The sequence below is a fragment of the Blennius ocellaris genome, assembly GCF_963422515.1.
Source record: "Blennius ocellaris genome assembly, chromosome: 11".
In the NCBI taxonomy this organism is placed as follows: Eukaryota; Metazoa; Chordata; class Actinopteri; order Blenniiformes; family Blenniidae; genus Blennius; species Blennius ocellaris.
Genome location: NC_137660.1, coordinates 24,380,905 through 24,399,005, shown reverse-complemented (window position 1 = coordinate 24,399,005; position 18,101 = coordinate 24,380,905). Strand labels below are relative to the sequence as shown.

Below are 18,101 nucleotides of genomic sequence, written 5' to 3'. Positions count from 1 at the left end.
TGGCCATCTTGTTTATTGCTACCATTTCTTTTGGGGGGGGGGTGTTGGGGACTGCTGCACTGTCAACTCTTTTAATCAGTCTAATACCACCGCTGAACAAGGCTGTGGTAAACTCTCTGACAAGCTGAATTGATTGTCTGTCTGAAATGACGTGCGGGGATGCAAATTCCAATGAATGACATGGATTATTAACTACAGTCAGATTATGTCCCTGTGGATAAACTATCAACACTCGATAAAGCCACTGAACCAAATGCCCATCACAGTTACAAGACATGGAGGTGGGGGGTAATTACTCTTCATGCAAAAACTCAGTCATGAGCTTCCGATGACTTTCGTAAAGAGAAGAAAATACCTCATCAGGTCAGTGTGTTGTTACCATTTTAATAGAAAATGTAAACATATGAAGAAATATTATTCAGAATTCAAATTTGAACAGAGTCAAGTGTTCAACACATACGACACGCATGTATATGGCCGACAGTGACTTGAGATGAATTTCAATGGGCAGTAGACCTACAAACTAAGTGTGTTGTGTCTTTTCACATTTTTGTCTTTAGGTACAGTGCCACCTGCTGTTATCCAGGTAGTGTGGGGTGGGGGGGAGGGGGGTGGGGCACCTTACACGTTCACGCACCGACTTGCATGAAAACAAAAATCATCCTGACTGCAACTCTGCAGCACTAAATCACCAGCACCCGGCACATATAAGCAGTTCATCTTTAGGACCAGATGAGCCAAGAACATGTCGGATCTCTGCGGGAGGCCAAACCCATTAACATGGATCTAATTACCCAAGAGATGAGGGTAGTAAATATCACATGATGTGTGGTCATCTGCCAGGAGTAATCCGTGGGCATACTGTTATAAACCCATCTGTTTGGTTCCGAATGATGAAAACACAAAAAAAAGAAAAAAAAAGAAAAAAAGCCATATTTAGCAGGTTGGCTAACTCTTGCTCTTTTCACCAGAAAACACCAAACATTCATATTTCCTTCATCTGCCTGCTTTTGACATGCGCCTGCAAAAGGACTGCTGCTGGATTCTGGAACACAAGCAAAGATACAGATCACACCTTCGGAGGAATAAAAGTGAACAGCCGCAGTCCCGGCGATTGACGTCGTAAAGCTGTGTCACCCGAACCGCACCCTGGAGAATCGAAACGATAATTGCAGCAGCACCTTTGATAAACCAGTGATTCCAGTCTTCTGCCGGGGTATTTACAGAGCAAGCAGCCACGTAAGGGTGTAATAATGCCAAGACTTCTCAAGCAACGCCCTGTCAACTGTAAAATGTAAAACTTTCTGATGTAAGTGTTATAATGCCACCAAATCACATTGAATGTTGTTGTTTTTTTTCAAATAATAATAAAAAAAAAATGCTCTTGATGTGGGTGAAAAAAAAAAAAACTTCTCAGCAGGTGCAGGTGAACTTGAGGCATGTGACTCCCCATCAGTGCTTCGAAGTGAGTGTCAGAGTGGAGGAGACGCGGAAGATCTGAGGCAGCATGTTGCTCAACTGGTAGAACATCTCCTCGGAAATACTCTGTCAACACAAAGAGCGAGCCAGAGTTAGTGAGCAACATGGAATATTTTTTTAATGCACATGAACGATACGGTGACGACAGTTCTGCTCAATGTGATTATAATCCTTAACTTCTGATGACAGGGTTTCTAATGAGCTACTGTTCTTACTATGCGTCACTCTTGAATTTTTCCGTGTTTTTCTAGAACACACCTGACTAGAGTAAAAAAAAAAGAGGTTAAAAACTCCACATTTTGTCTTAAGCCACTTTTTTTTTTAAAAACAAACAAACACATGTATAACTTTTCCTGCTGAAGCATTACAGTTCATACCAGAACATAAATCCATCACTCGACACTGTTCCGGTGTTCTCTGGTTAACAGGCCATGATTCTCTATCTGTAGACTTTCAACATTTATCTATAAACTGCATCTCCAAACTGCTTCAATCGTATCTCTCCTGTGTTTTACGTCACAGACAGTACAGCTACAGTTACGGCTCTCAGGATCGACTCCTCCAGTGTCCCTTCACCACTTACTTTTGTCCTTTTTAATTATACTACCTGTGTTATGTTCTGTCCTGTATTGGTTTTTAATGTTGTTGCTTTTGAAACTTTTGTGAGGTGACCTTGGGTGCTTTGAAAGCTGCCTATGAATTAAATTATTATGATGATTGCTACTATGATTATAATTAATATTATTACAAAGTTTTGAGGGAAAAAAAAAAAAAAAAAAAAAGCCTTTTGTTACTCGGCTTCCTAACGTTGACAGGATACCAGCAGGATGTAAAACTGTCTAGCTTGATCTCACTTATTTTTCAGGAATATATATTAAAAAAACAACAACAACATCCTCTTCTTCTTGTTTTCTCTCCGCTTGGTTAGAAAATCTGTTTTCAACTTTAATCGTCGTGTTTAGTTGTAATTTCTCTTAATGAGATGCGTGAACAAAGGTCAAATAAAAGAAAATAGATTTTCTTTTTAATTCTTTAACTAGATAATGATTTTTGCTGTGGTGGCAATGGGTGGATACGAGAACGTTATAAACCACTCCAAAAAAAATAGCAAAGAAACTCGTGTAGATTATTTCTTTGATGAAACAAAGGAAAGAAAAACTGTTTGGCAATGACTCATTTTAGCCGACATGCTCATCCAACAAATACTTACCGTACAAACGTGGCACCATTCAAAAGAGAACTAAACGTTCATTGGATTCATATTTTATCTTAGACGTCCCTTTGGATGGTCAGGGACGGTCAAAACTCAGCATGTGGTCTTTATTGCTCAAGTCTTGGGTTAACAGCTTCTGTGGTGTCTTTTCCTTTTTTCTTTTCTTTTTTTAAGAGAACAGTAGCCAAGACGCTGAGATGACATGAGCTCCGGCAGCTGTGACTTTAATGGGTCGTGTGTGTGTGTGTGTGTGTGTGTGTGTGTGTGTGTGTGTGTGTGTGTGTGGTGTGTGTGTGTGCGTGTGTGCGCGCGCGTGGGGAGAGACATCACCACCCACCACATAAGAATGTTAAGTAACGTAAAAGCAGAACCGCTGCCACACACAAACACGGCATATATTTAGACACAGTATTTCTCTTGAGGTGTCGACAACAATGTCGTTTCGGTAGGCGCTATTTTGAATGGTGTCTGCATGTAGCTGACAGGAAGCCAACGCAGTCGGAGTCTTTTGATGCCACTTGTTTTATCACCGTACCCCGTCAGCGTGACATAATGCTGTGGGCTCTGCTGCCTTTCCGACAGACCACAAAAATCTAAAAGGTATACACCATCCGGCTAAGCCTGAAATAAAACACCAGTCACCACGTTTTGAGTTACTTAAAAAATGTGACAGAAAAACTCGCTTTAAAGTCCAACTTGATCCCCCCCCCCCCCACCAAACCGGCATAACATCAGCGTATTTACATTATATAAGATATTACAGACAAATCCAAGGGTTTTTCAGGAAAGTGGAAGTGATTCCACTTCAGTGCTGGTGAGCTACACGTTAATCCCATTTCTTATCACACATTTATATGATCGAGTCTTTGAGCTTTCTTCTTATCACAGCAGTGTAAGTACTGGGCAGAAGAACTGAAAGCCCTATAATCTATGATTTATGGCTCATATTTCAAACACTCCACAGCTCCCCTCCTGCATTCAGAGGTATGCACTGCTTGGCCAGGTGTGCCTTTTGTGATGTTGTGTACATACGAGGGCTTAAGTATACATTTCTTGGAAGAGGAAGAAGAGGAGGAAGAGGAGGAAGAAGAAGAAGAAGAGGAAGAAGAAGAGGAAGAAGAGGAAGAAGAAGAGGAAGAAGAAGAAGAAGAAGAAGAAAATCACAGCAAAGCAATTACTCAAGGCACAATTGAACGACCTCAGTTTGAGGTCGTGAAGCTGAAAGTTCAGATCTCACCTTGGGCACGAGAAACTGAACTGTGCGTGATACACCACCGTCCCATGAGGCCATCTCCATCATAAAACCTGTCATAAAAAAACAAATAGAAATTTCCGGAAATGACTTTTAGTAACTCCTGCAAGCTAGTAACAAGTAGTTTATTTAAACTTTGCCATTTTTCAATAAAGTGGTACGAATTTACCAACAAGCTGCCATGTCGATCGTTACATTATCACTATTATTGTGTGTTTCGCTTGTCCATCCATGTCAAATCTAAGCTCTTTATTACCTTTGACACACTTGAAAACCAGCTCAGCCCTTTTAAGACACCACGGTATGGTCATCTCCTGCAAGATTAGAAAAAGAAAAAGACATTATTCTTTTTCTAATCCAGTTTTATTGTTATGTTTACTCTCACACTCTTAAAGAGATTTGGTTCCTTCAAAAACTTACACACAACACAACACTGTGAAAGTCAAATGAAAACATGATATGGGAATATGAAACGGGAAGTAAAAAGCTGAAATGAGATGTAAAACTCATGTTTATTAGGTACACGAAGAGCGAACAGGCAAGTGTTTTTAAAAGTACAACTGTGAAACTGCTGCGCTTGGAAGCCTCCATTTGTATTGAGAATTAGAGCAGCGTTTACACAAACAGCAGAGTCAAAATCTTATATAGAAACCAATTTAATTGACTTTTTTTTTAAGTAACATATCCATTTTATTTTTATTTATATGATAATCACAGCTCACATATTCACAGCTTTTTAAAGTTTTAGTCTTCAATATTGTAGTTCGTGTAGTTCAGTTTGTGTGTGATTGTATTTGATTGTCCCTGCTTCATAACCATTTTATGGTTGTATGCCTTTGTCACCCATTGAAGTTACACTTTACTATAATGTCTTTTCAGATTTTTCATATTGGATTATGCTTGGCTCGGCCTAACTGAGATATATCACTTTGTTGTATTCTTTATCATTTTCGCTGACAAGTCATGAAAATCAAAACTGAAGTATTTCAAAATAGTAGAATATTTCACACAATGACATTTTATTTTCCTATTTTTTAACCAGGGGCCAGAATTATCACAATGTCATGAGTATAAAAATAAGTGATGACGCTATAGCTTTTAAATTAATTTCTAATTTTGTTAAGCTGCACCTGTACGTCGCTTGCTTGGTGCACAGTGTTCTGTGAGAGAACAATGACTTGAAACATGTTGTACATTTTTGTGACCCAACCCACAAATACATGACATTTCAATAAAGGAGTGTCACGTATGTCGACTCATTATGGTGCATACTTGAGGAGAATACGCCAGGAAAAAAAGAAAATTCCAAAGTGACTGTTCAAACTGGAAGTGTCACATTTACAGCATAGCTGTTCAAACAATTAAAAAAAAAAAGAAAAGGAAAAAAAAAGCTCCTCCCATGCGAGTGCAACAACTTCAATGCACGCAACTGAGACAGGCTTGTCAAATAAAGGCTCATATCTTTGGCTCATGTCAATTACGTCGACAATGCACCTCGTCATCTTTGAACCTAGAGACAAATAGTGTATTGATGCCTTGCAGACAGGACGGTACATTCATGGAGTTTTTTCCATTATACGACTGAACCTGCAAAACTTGTAGGACTGAACGAGCAGGTTGCCGTCGTCATAAAAATCACAACGCACAGTGACAGCTCTGTAATACCCATTGTTTGACTCTGAAACAGCTGAGAGTCTTTAATTTCCCTCTGCATACTTTTGAACAAGTATCACACGGCCATAAACAAATCCTTTTGTGTTCATTGTTCTATTCAAAAAAAAAAATTAAAAAGTAAATGAGAAAATCCTCTGTAGAGATGAGCTCCAGACCCCAGTCGAAACACAGCACGGCTCTTTCTTCTATTTTTAAACCCTTCCAGTTGTTTTAATGATAAAACGGGCTTGTAAACATCTCGCCTACACAAGGAAAACACCTAAAAAGCTGGCGGATGGAAAGTTTGGATGCGCGACCAAAAGCTACCAATTAAAGACCCTCTGCTTCTCAAGGTTTCAAACGTGAAAAACATGGAACTTATTTCAACAAAAGTCTTTTGCACTAGGCATGTTGTGGCAGGAGTGCACTGTGGATGGGGGGAGGTTGTTGAGAATTGGCTTTCCATCTTTTGGGATCAGCGATGCCTGGTGTGAAATGTCGGCTCATCGCACCATAGACTCAAGTTTATCTTATTTAGGGAGGTAAATATCGACGCCTTAACTGAAAAGGCAGGCATAATCTCGACAAATCAATGCATGTGTTTAATAGCGTCTTGGAGACATGCCACGGTATTGGTATGTGCAAGACATCGCATTAAGACTGAAATTTGCAGCCCATGAGAAAATTAAATGATTAAATAAATAAATAAATATTATGCAGGGAAGAAGGTCAATTCACCACATGTGAATGAAAAGTCTTAAATGTTGCATAACTATAAGTATTTGAAATTTTGAATCATTTAATGCATACATTTTGATTTAATAAGCTTGGTTTATAGTTACTCAGTTAGCACTCTGCATTAAATTAGTAGCTCTAAATCTCGTACTTTTTGGCCCACAGGTAGAGAAATTGTCATGGCTCTCACTATGAGCTCAGTTGGCTACTCATGCAAGTTATTTTCACTTACAACGTTTGGAAACATGCAAATTGGGAACAGATGACTTCAGAAAAAAAAAAAAAAAAAAAACAATTCCGGCAGACTACAGCACACATTCATGAAATCGGTGATCTTCACACATTTTTGGGATTCCTAACAGGACATCACAAAGACGGCCAAAATATCATACAAATATAACAATTAGTAAACAACTCATTCTGTTCTAAATTTCATTATATTTTTTTTTTATTATTCTCCTCTAAATAAAGACAATAATATTAAAGGATATCAAACCACTATGATGACATTTCTAAGCATGGGATTAAAAAAAAACCCAACTAAACTCCCATCAGTCACTGAAGGCTTTCGCTGATCTACTCCCAACCGTGTGAGTGCTGGATGTTACTGTACACACACACATACCTACACACACACACACACACACGACTGTGCGGCACTAAGTCAACAAACCGTATTCACAGCCGGTGCCTGACAAGTCAGATTAGCGCTGAGGTTGCAGGATACAAACAAGCAGAAGCAGAAACAAAGGGAAGACACTCTCACTCTGGGACCAGTTCAAAAAAGGGAGAATCGGGTTTAACACATCAAAAAAAAAAATCAAACCCATTGGGATATAGACGTGAAGTTCATCAACTGGTCAGTGAACGAGGCCATAACGGCTCTTCAAGTGTTCAGCCAGAGCCGAGTTTGATCATTTTGGTCCCCGAAAGTAACGGTGAAAAGGGGACACACACTGAGAAACACCAATATAGCGTTTCAGTTGACTGGTAATTCGATATTTTGAGCTCTGTCTCAACAGGCCTGCGTGGTGTGTGACATGTTAGTACCAAAGTCTTTTAATGTTGGCTTTGTAGCACTTTGAAATTCATTCCAAACACTCTCATGAACAGCCATGCCATAGCATGAAAGCATTTTATTTTGAATGAAATATGGCGTAATGTTGGTTTTTTTTTTAGACATAGTTCATATGGAAAACAGATTTTCCTTATCACGTCAATACTGTTTCCTGAATTGCGATGCAGTTATCAACTGGAACGCTGCAACCCAATTTTTCCCAGAATGGGACATCATTCTGTGTTGTGAGTCTTGTCCTCAGGAAAAAATGAATTGACAGCTGGACCTTTTTTTTTTTTCCCCTTCTTCTTCTTCTTCCTTTACATTGGCACATTTGTCAAACAGCTGACAGCATAATTTCACAGTGGACCTGTGAGGAAGTGGTGCAATTTCCTAGAAACACAGAAACTGGAGCCAAGCGGTGAACAAAGCGGCAATATTATGTGTCAGCTAATAAAACTACTTCTGTTTTTATTCTGTATTTACACAGAAAGGTTGGGTTAACGCAAGTCACCTTTCATTCTCACGATAAATTGTGAAGATAAGATCATTTATTCATCTCGCAAACGGAGAAATTTACAGTGTTCCAGCAGCAAAGCAGGAAAGCAGAAGAAAATCACATTCAGCATTAATAATGACATAAAATATTGGTTTAAACCACTGAATTATGTATTGGGGGGGGGGGTCACTTTCACTAAAATATTTGAAAAGTGATCACTTTCCTAGTGCAAGTCTTTGTGGTTCCATAGGCCCATTTCTTTTCATTTCTTTTTGTCTGCCGCGTTTAAATTCCATTAAATCTCGTCGAACTGCCAAAGCTACATATCTGCTCCTAATCTTCTCAAGTGTTTGATAACAAAACGACGCACTCCAAGTCAAACATTTACCCTTTAGCGCATTGTGTTCTCTCATTGCCAAAGCACTGTGCGTACAGATCAGATTCCTGTTTCACATTGTGAATTGTGCACAACAACTTGTTTTCATGGCTTTGAAACCGGACCTGTTTTAAGGCTTCTGTTACGTGTGAGGCGTTTGGAAGTTGCATTATGGAGCATGTAACATTTGCTTATGAACTGTTTTTATTTCTTTATTATATTTTTCCATGATAATGGTTTGGTTTTATGCTGTTTGTCGCCAAGCTTTCCATCTGCCCTCCAATTAAACAGTGTTTTATAAGGAGGATCCAGTTCCTTTATTAATCATTAACATATTTCCGTGGTTAATGTGAAGGCTCAGCTGTGAATGCTTCATTTCTGTCTTGAAGCTTACTGCTGTGTGATATTTCAGTTTGTTGACATGTTCAGTTTGAACAGTTTGTTGCTGACTGTCCTGTCATGTTGTAATTGGCATTATATAAATAATCCAAACTGAACTGAAATGACGTATTTCTTTCAGGCCTCTGAAATGATTTATTTATTTATTTTTGTAATTTTTTTAAACGTGTTATTTTTATTTTAGCACTTGCCGTTATGAAATTAAAAGGCTTATAGCATTTTATATGGAGGCCAACAGTCCAGGTTTTGACTTGAAACCAAAGCTCTACATTTACTACACAAAGCTCAAATGGCTCAAAAGTCATCATTTTCAATTAGGTCACTTGAAATATACACAAAATGATACACGCTTGTAATCAATAGCTGTGATTATGTAACCCCTGCGCTCCATTGTGACTGAACTGGAGCCGTTGTTCAAGGAAGAGAAGGAGAAACCCTGAACCAGAATTTGTTGAAAACATTATGCAGCATTTTGGACAAATAGCTACATTACAATAGATGCTTTTAGTTAAAAAGCAGATACATGTTGAGCATCACGCCATCAGCTTCTCTCACCTCGGACATGTCGTGAACCAGTAGCAGGGGCACGGTGACGGTGGTGATGTCATGTGTGCAGCACACCTTCAGGATGTTTCTCAAGCCCATGATGGCCGGGTCCCGGGCTGTGATGTTCCCCGACCGGACGTTGTCGTCCACACACAGGTGGAAGACGACGTGGACCTCGGACAGGTTGGAGTGCCGCGAGATGTAAAACTCACCTTTAGGAGAAGATGGGAGGAAAACATTTGAAAAGTTTTAGCGGGGGAGGGAGACAACCAAATCTGGAAATATGAGCACCCCGTGGAGGAATTGATTATTACCTGGTAAGATGTTTGAGGGGTTTCTTTCGATATTTTTGCTTTTGTCGTCACCGTTTCGTTGAATCTCTGCCAACAATGAAAACAGATTCCGATTGAAATAAAGTTACATGAAAAGTACAGGAGCTACTGTCCATAAAAGGCTTGTCAGCTGGCAACGTGTAAACCACTTCATTTGTGCTGTGAAAAGGAGCAGGGCAAAGTTTTCTATCAACACTGTAGCAGCAATCCAATGTGCCTTCTATATCCTGAATTCCCCCCTCTTACACAGCTGCCACATCACTGATATTCTCCAGCTCTGTGAAAACCCATGCGATGCAAGCATTTTGTGTTGTTTCAGGCCTAATCGCTTTCACTTTATCAAAACCATAAAACGCGATCAGTCAGCGCTAAATCTCAAAGTCCATTTTTAATCAAACAAGATACATGCCTCTTATAGGCATGTGGCCTTTCAACATCATGAATATCGACATTAGTTATTAATTTGAAGTTAAAGTCAAAACTACAACTACGCGTCTAAAAATAGAAACCACGTTGCAGTAGAATAATCAATGTTCCTCATTCCTGTCAGCATCCGCATCAGAAGCCACGTGAAGCCTGGATGAACTTGTGGAGCAAGAGATAAGCAAATATAATTTTTCAAAAAGAGAACGATCGAACAAGTTTACTGTTTCATCTATCATCTGTAAATGGAACCGAAAACCTGAACCCTAAAATTGGCAGCCATTTTCAAAAATGGCCATATGAAGCTACATGCTTTTGCGCGTTGGACTTATTTAACTAATATTAGCACTCAATGAGACAGTCGTGTCTATAAGGACGTCCGATTTCCCCACTGTTGACCCTGTGGCCTATTTAGAAAGAGAACCAACAAAAAACTGAAAAACTGGAAACTCACTGAATCAAAGCAATTACTTCAAGTGACTTAGAGGATGCACTTCTAATTTACAATAATCCTGAACAGTTTTATCTCCAGTGACTAGTGTGGTTTATGTAAGATCTAAAAAGATTGATGCTTGTACCATAATCTGAATGAGTCATCTCTGCTGCTGCACGTGGCCTTCACCTGGCTGCGACGTGTGTTTCGCTTTGCAAACATCTCACCGGGCTGGTCTTTCTGCTTGCTGCTCCGCTGTGCTCTGGCGTACAGCACCACCTGCTGCACCTCCTCCAGCTGCTCCTCCAGACAGTGGAAGTGAAAGTCTGTGCACTCCTTCGCCACGGTTGCAAAGTCTGCGGGAGTCGATGCAATGCAATGCATGAAATCACAATGGGGAACCCCAGGGCGGGTTAAGTCAGAGCTTTCCTTCTGTCTCTACATTTATAAAAAAAAAAATGGAAACTGAATATAAACTTATGTCCCTGAACAAGCTGACAGACAACCGAAGTGAGTCATGAGCAGAATCAAGATATAAATGTTACAAATCACACGTCTGAAAATAAAACAGGACATTTTGCAGGAATCACAGCAGAGCATCCTGCAGTAAATCAACGCATACGATCAGCAAAATAAACATTTGAGGTTGGTAAAGACAGGAAAAAACGTAAAAAAAAAAGAAAGAAAGAAAATCATGTTTACATCACATGTGTATAGTAAAGATCAATAAAATGTTATATTCCTCTGACCTCTTTTGATGCCGCTGTAGGAGTTGACCCGGTTGTCGACCAGCAGCACCAGACCGCAAAGTGAGGAGGAGTACAGCGAGAGGGCCGTCTGCAGCCGCCGAAGCTTCGCCCCGCTGTTTCCGTGTCGCCGGTGTTTGCAGAAATCCAGCACGTCTGCTCGCACCAGCCGCAGGTTGTGCATCGTTTTCAGCTGCGCTCCTGTTCAAAGAAAAGAGCAGACGTGAACGTGCGGTTTCCAGACGTCTCACACGAACGATGAAAAATGTGCGCGGATGACAGACAGTGAAAAAGCACGTTAGACGTCAAGGACCTAGATGGATGGTGAAGCTCTCCTCCAGCTGAGGCTGCTCCTCGAACATCCGGGCTCCGGAATCTGCTGCTTCGGACAGCTGGCTGGACTGCATCTTAATCTCCTCGCTGTGAATCAGCCATGCGGGGAAATTAATCCATAAGACGTCGGCACAAAACACGTAAACAACCATCCATTCACTGGAAGCCAGTCATGCAAAGCACTGTAGTAGGAGGTAAAACAGCAGGGAAGAAGTTGTTGAAGTAGCTAAACCATCTCGATGCAAATTTATTTCGAAACTGTTCAACCTTCATACTTAACGTTGTCCTTTACGCATCTCCGCCTCTGCCACGTCCGGCTGCAGCTTCCTGTTTTTCAGTCTAAAAATTATCAATCAATGCTGGTCTCACTGCCGTCGTGTAACTCCCCACTTTCACTTTCAGTGCAATCCTTCTCTCACACATCAGCCCTGACACTCGTTTACACCCACTCCATCCAGCCGGCACTCTTTTTTTTTCCATCTCTTTTGTACATTGTCCATCACTCCAGATGTTTTACCCCCCCCCCAGGTACTTGAACTCATTTACCGCCGCGACCCGCCTTTCTCACATCTTCATCCTTCCAATCTTCACTCTTGGCATAGTAGTCCTGTCACACAAAGCGGGTTGTGTGAATGGGTTTAAGACCAAAATAGATCTCAGATATTATGTTGTGTCATCCAAGACCAAACCCAGCTTTCCGATTTCGGAGTCAGAACCAAACAGAAGGCGCTTTTGATTTTCACGCACCAAATGATGCTTCAGCAAACGGGAACCGACACAATATTAGGCAAGTGGTTATAATGTTACGGCTCATCCATCTACCTTACCTGAAGAAACCTGAGGCTTAGAACCTATAGAGAGAAGCCTGAGTCTGATTAAATTCAACATCCACCTTTTGAGATGCCTCTTTGATGTAACTCCAGCTTGCTTCTCACAGGACAACTGTTGTTTATAGTTTCATTGACTTTTCTAATTCCACTCGAAATCTGACAGGGCTTCATTCAGACATCTCTGGCTCCAGACAACTGAGCTGAACACATATAGGAATGTGCGAGGAAGTGCAAATGACAACACGCACACACGCCCATGATTTCTACAGCCGCTCTGACCCTGTACTCCAAATACCCAAAGCGTTCAGGGGACAATTAGGGACCCGACGACCTCTCGCTGAAACAGAAATGACTGAAATAATTGTTTTTGGCCTCAAAGTAAAAAGGATTAATGTTGTCGCTCACCTTGAATTCAGATCGGGGGGGAAAAAACCCAATAAGACCAACAACATGATGTCGATGTAAACTTCAGTCAGTCACATAAACAGAATATTCTGTTGTGTCTGAACAGTGCAAAACAGTTTTTGGAGTTGCTGCATATAAATGCATGAAGATTCTCTCACTTGATTTGGCTGCTGTTGTTGGATTTCTGCAGGTCCTGGTGCAGTTTGATGACCCACTCCTGATACTCCTGCTTCTGAATGCAGGTCACTTGCTTCAGCTCACTGGCCCACTTGTTCTCCAGAACCTGTTCAAAGTCGTCGAAGGCAAAGCCAGTTTACTGATAATTCAAGGCAATTCAGAGTGTTAAAAATCGTCAAAAGAACATTTAAATGATGCTTCATCGCTAAAACTATAAGCTACAAGCAAGATGGGAGTTTAAAGTATGACTGAAGCACCAGCACACAAAGGAAAAAAAAAATCGCTGCAGAACAAACGGTGGAAGACGGCAAAGCTCTCGTGCTCCGTTTTACCTGCTGTGCATCAAAGTGCTGAGAAGCCACTGCATTCACGTCATGGTCACTCAAAGTATTTCCCAGCTCATGCATCACTTTGTCCATTTCTGCAGCTTGCCTACGAGACAGGAGGTTACTTCTTTATTAAATACATAAATACATTACTCAATTTTTGAAAAAGTTTTTACATAAGAGCATTGTAAGTTCCGATACGTCACTTCTTGACAGGAGATTGAAACTGATGAGACTCTTGGATAATTTAAACCTTGATATTTGCAAATGATTACAAATAAAACCCCAGATGGTTGAAAAATACAGTATTATATACAATATACAATCTTGAGTCTTCTATGGAAATGGAATGTTTCAATGTCGACATTCATTTTTTTAAATGGTTCTTCATGGCAGTATTGTTATTAGATGCAAAAATTAAATTGAATTATGAACAGTATAAACAGTGACAGAGGAAAAACTATTCTGAACGAACGTCAAGGTAAAAACGGTGTACAAGTTCAGACAAAATGAGTTTGCGCAGTAGGTTCATGTTTTCAGGTTGTTGTTTGAGACACCCACCTCTCCTGTAACTTCTTAATCTCCATGTCTCGCTCGCTGATGAGCTCTGAGATACTGACAAAGTAGTTATGCTCCAGGTTGAGGAGAGTATCCGAGGCAGGGGAGTGGATGAGCTCATGGTAAACGTCTGCAAAGTCCTCATCCCAGCTGGGCTCTTCGGGACGAGCATGTTCGAGTGTAGTCTGACACAAAGAGACAAAGAGAAAGCAAAGAACAATGAAGACATTCATTGCAGAGGCTGTTTTTATTGTTTAATATTAAAAAAAAAAACTGTCATTGTGGGTGACAATCTATCACCCATGCTGTGAGCAAGAATGACAAGTGGGAAAGAAGAAGTGTGAAAAGTACATTTTTAGTGAAGGACAAAAGAAGAAGACAAAATGCACAGTTTCTGTGTTAGATTCTGGTTTGAAAAAAAAAAAAACAGAACATTTGATCCGTCTCATCCATAATTAGGTAAGTAACCCAACAGTTTTCAGTATCTGAAATGACTATTTATACATGCAGAGGAGTCTTCATGCAGCAAACACTACGGATACTGGAAAGCTTCCACGTATATTTCTGTGACTGCAAGTAAAACGGTAACTAGTAACCAAGCCTAAATTTCTGAGTGCATCAGGGTTTGATAACACATCCTGACATAATCCCTGTCATTTTGAAAGGCTGAAGCAAGTTCCAGCTGCTTGTTGTTCAAGTTTAAACACAAGAATCAGTTGAACTGGCATTCCGAAATATAAAAATAAGGTTCCAGTGAACCACAAGTATATCACTTCATGAGAGAAATCACCGAATCGTCCACTCATTGCGTTGATCAGGGACATTTCTTCTTAAATATGTGAACTTACCAACACATATTGGGTCGGTGGTGAGAAATGCATCAAAGTGTAGCCAAGCAAAATGAGAAAAGAGACATTAAACGTGTCATGCGGGTTCATGTAATGAGATCCCCCCCCCCCCCCCTCCCACCACCACCAATCTCTCCCTCCCTCCAAAACTCATGAATAATCAATTTGCGGATGCATTACTTCTCTTTGAATTACTTCAACAATCTGCGACAACCCCAAAAGTGACCAGGGGGCATTCAAGGACACTTCCGAAACACTCCGCTGCGCCGCGACAGGAACACGGAGTAGTGGATATATGATCAGGGTATGTTAGGTCGCCAAGGTCTGAAATTAACCTTGTAGATATCTGCCAAGAATTAAACGTTATGTTCACATTGAAAATAGACACGGCATATTAGAGATACTTCCCAAAGCAGTTGCAGATATTTCGCCAACTGTGCCAAAGCTGACTCAAATAAAAGCTGAACTGGAAAAAAAACGTGATGATTATAAATTACTTTATTGCACCTCTAAATAATAGTGATGAGCATGTTTTGGCACTTGAAACTCTCAATTGAAATGATTTGAATTCAACACCAAGGCCACAGATACATCAAAGGGGCAGACGTCAAGAGACTAGTCATAAACACACAGAGATAATCTAGTAATATCTAATTAATTAACATATGAACACCCTACACATCGGTAGAAAGTCTTACAAGTGAGGCAGATTAGAGTCAGGTTTTTCTCAAGTTACTTCGCCTCAACACTTGTGACTTAATTCGTCACGAAATGTGTTATTTAATAGGTCAAAGTAGTAGTGATCAAAATAGTATCAGTAAAGGGAACAAAATATGTTCACTCTTCAACACTTGGGTTGCAAGACATTGCAACTTCTAATCGTTCAGTTATGAACGCAAGTGACACACTGCAGATACACCCAGGTGAACAGCTCCCAATTATTTGTCAAAACACACCTATGATTGTAAGTAATAATAATGAAGTTTGAGCAAAAACAATCTAACAGGTTGTTTGATTGAAGCGCTGCGAGTATTTTATTTCATTTTTTTAACGGGATGACTTTGTGAAACATGTTATCACCTCAACATAAGACCGGCTCCAAGCGTTGGTGAGCTGGTTCACGTCAATGTCTCCAGTTGTGAGCCTCTGCAAGGCCAGCTCTGCCTCTCGGTCATAATCCAGAATGGTCTCCTTCTCAATGAAGTCGGAGAGTGAGGATTTCAGCTCTGTGGGAAGAGATGCACACAAATCAAATCCTAAGAAGTCTGGGTTCTTGTACTGCATTTTTCATATGACACGCATGATTGGTGAATGTTTTTCACCCTAAAGTCCCCTTAACCTAAAGCTTGAAATAGCATCCTTGAAGTGACCCTTGCACACAACCAGCAAATATGAAAACATGTACTTGTACATGTAATGTAATGTACAGAATGCACTTTTTGGATTGCAGCTAGGCTGTAGTTGATGTGATAGTATGTGGATAAACTAAACTGGAATTCAGACTTTAAAACACCAAAACAAATTATTTTGATTTATATACACTATCCATTATCAAAGAAAATTAAATGTAAACAAAGGGTATAAAGTCATGTGTGCATATTACACAAAGTTCAGATTATTATTTCTTTACACCACATGCACAAGAGTTCTACAATCACAACATGTCCCAAAACAGCTTTTACCAAACCAAAGGAAACAATCACCATGTTCTATGTAGCATGGTATTTTATGGAGCAGCATCAGCCGTCCATGCAGGTCACTGATGTTCTGCTGGACAGGAAACTGCAGGGGCACTTTGAGGACACAGTTGTGCTTTCCTGCCCTGAACTCAAACACAAACTCCTTCTCGGTAGTGTTGTTTGCTTTGCCTTTGATTTTCTTCATGATCACAGCTGGAAAAAAAACAAAACAAAAACAAAGCAGCAGTAAAACATCTGGGCAGCAATGACGCTGCACCTTCTCCTCACTGTCACACACCTGTGAAACACCGACACAGCATTGTCATTTAAAAAAAAAGCTGCACGGGTAACGTGTCTTCCTTGTTATTTATGCTCATATTTTAAGTGTATTTTCATTACAGATTAGCGTCAGTACTGCTTTTGATGCTGTCGTCTAGCATCACGGCTAACGTTCGGACAAAACAAACCTAATCCTCTCAACTCGAAGGGAAAGACGCTCAGCACCGAAAACATTTCTCCAATAATAATACATTTTGGTTGACTTTGGTGGGGATAAAAGCCGACAAATGCAAAAACACATACCAGAGTGTGTGGTTGTTTCCTAATTGTTGAAGCAGGGGCGCAGTTTGTTCCAGTCAGCTGATCCTGTCAAGCCACCCGGTGTCAGCAAAAGCACTTTCGCCACAAAGGTTCCAGGCTGTGTGCGGTAGGTTTTACTATTGTTCCACCACAGCTGTCATAATATACAATTACAATAAGATTAATGTGTTTAACACTTTTGTATAACTTTTGATTATTTAAAAAAAAAATGTAAATCAACTGTTCAGAATCAAGAATCTACTGATCTTAAATGTCGAGTTTACTTGGTGTTTTTTTCATGGACATTACTGCCCTCTGCTGGCCTGAGTGCTCCTTGAGCGTTGATTAAACTTTTTAATTCATAGGTTTTTTTTTTACAAAACAAAACACAAGAACAACAATCATCGACGCTGTGGACAAAAGAGCAAATTTATTTGTGAAAATATATTGTTGTGCGTGGGGCTGGGGAACTATTTTCAAAGAATGCTATTTTTTGAGTTAAAATACTTGTTGAAGTTAGTACTGCTGAATGCATTCATAAAAAGTCATGTAAAGTACAATGAAAGGATATGTAAGCACATATCCATCCCATTGTAGCCTGTTGGAATAAAATAAATATTTACCTGATACTGTTTGAATACTACTAATACTCCTCCTCCAACTACTACTACTACTACTACTGCTTAATACCTGTAGGTCTGCTTGTGGTCATTTTACTACAGATTCACTGTAATTGACAAATACTGGTATTAGAACGTGAATGCATTAATAATAAGTTAAAAAAAATCACAATAAAAATTGGATATATAATAAAGCACATATAAAGGCCATAATAGTATGTTGAAAAAATACATCTTTAGCTGAAACTGCTACTAACAATGACGAGATCGATGATAATACTGATTATTTTTACAATGTGAGCTAATGATGAATTTGATATTGATGTTGTTTTTGCAGCTTAATGCCCGTTGAATTATTTTTCTTATTAGCGATTAACTGAAATAAAAAACAATTAATTGTTTAATTAATTGTTAAGAGGTTTCGTATGACTTTTTACTCACACGTTCGTTTGCGACAACGTTGTATAAATTGTAATTCTTATCATATCCAAAAGCTTTGCTTATGTTATTTGCTCTAAGGTCGTACTGATGTTGAATAAACGACAGAAATAGAGAGGACACATTTAAAAGTATTTAATAGAAAATGTTCTGTTTGTAAACTGA

General features: G+C 39.7%; 1 protein-coding gene across 1 annotated transcript; it reads right to left on the bottom strand.

Moving 5' to 3' along the window:
- Positions 1-364: 364 nt before the first annotated feature.
- Positions 365-16,939, bottom strand: ferry3 (FERRY endosomal RAB5 effector complex subunit 3). Its single transcript, XM_080504643.1, has 14 exons — positions 16,882-16,939; positions 16,324-16,512; positions 15,701-15,846; positions 13,776-13,957; positions 13,221-13,320; positions 12,870-12,994; positions 11,457-11,563; positions 11,147-11,344; positions 10,625-10,753; positions 9,524-9,589; positions 9,219-9,421; positions 4,201-4,258; positions 3,930-3,997; positions 365-1,545 (listed from the first exon to the last, which is right to left on the bottom strand). The coding sequence occupies exons 2-14, from the start codon at positions 16,502-16,504 to the stop codon at positions 1,453-1,455; spliced, it is 1,656 nt and encodes a 551-aa protein (XP_080360769.1). The 5' UTR covers positions 16,505-16,512; positions 16,882-16,939; the 3' UTR covers positions 365-1,452.
- Between the last annotated feature and the right edge of the window lie 1,162 nt (positions 16,940-18,101).

Bases quoted from the DNA above. Each gene is read 5' to 3' on its own strand.
- ferry3 (XM_080504643.1), bottom strand. From the start codon at position 16,504: ATGAAGAAAATCAAAGGCAAAGCAAACAACACTACCGAGAAGGAGTTT. The intron at 13,321-13,775 runs GTGGGTGTCTCA...CCTGTCTCGTAG, and splicing joins ATTAAGAAGTTACAGGAGAG to GCAAGCTGCAGAAATGGACA. The intron at 4,259-9,218 runs GTGAGAGAAGCT...CTAATCTTGCAG, and splicing joins TGGTTCACGACATGTCCGAG to GAGATGACCATACCGTGGTG.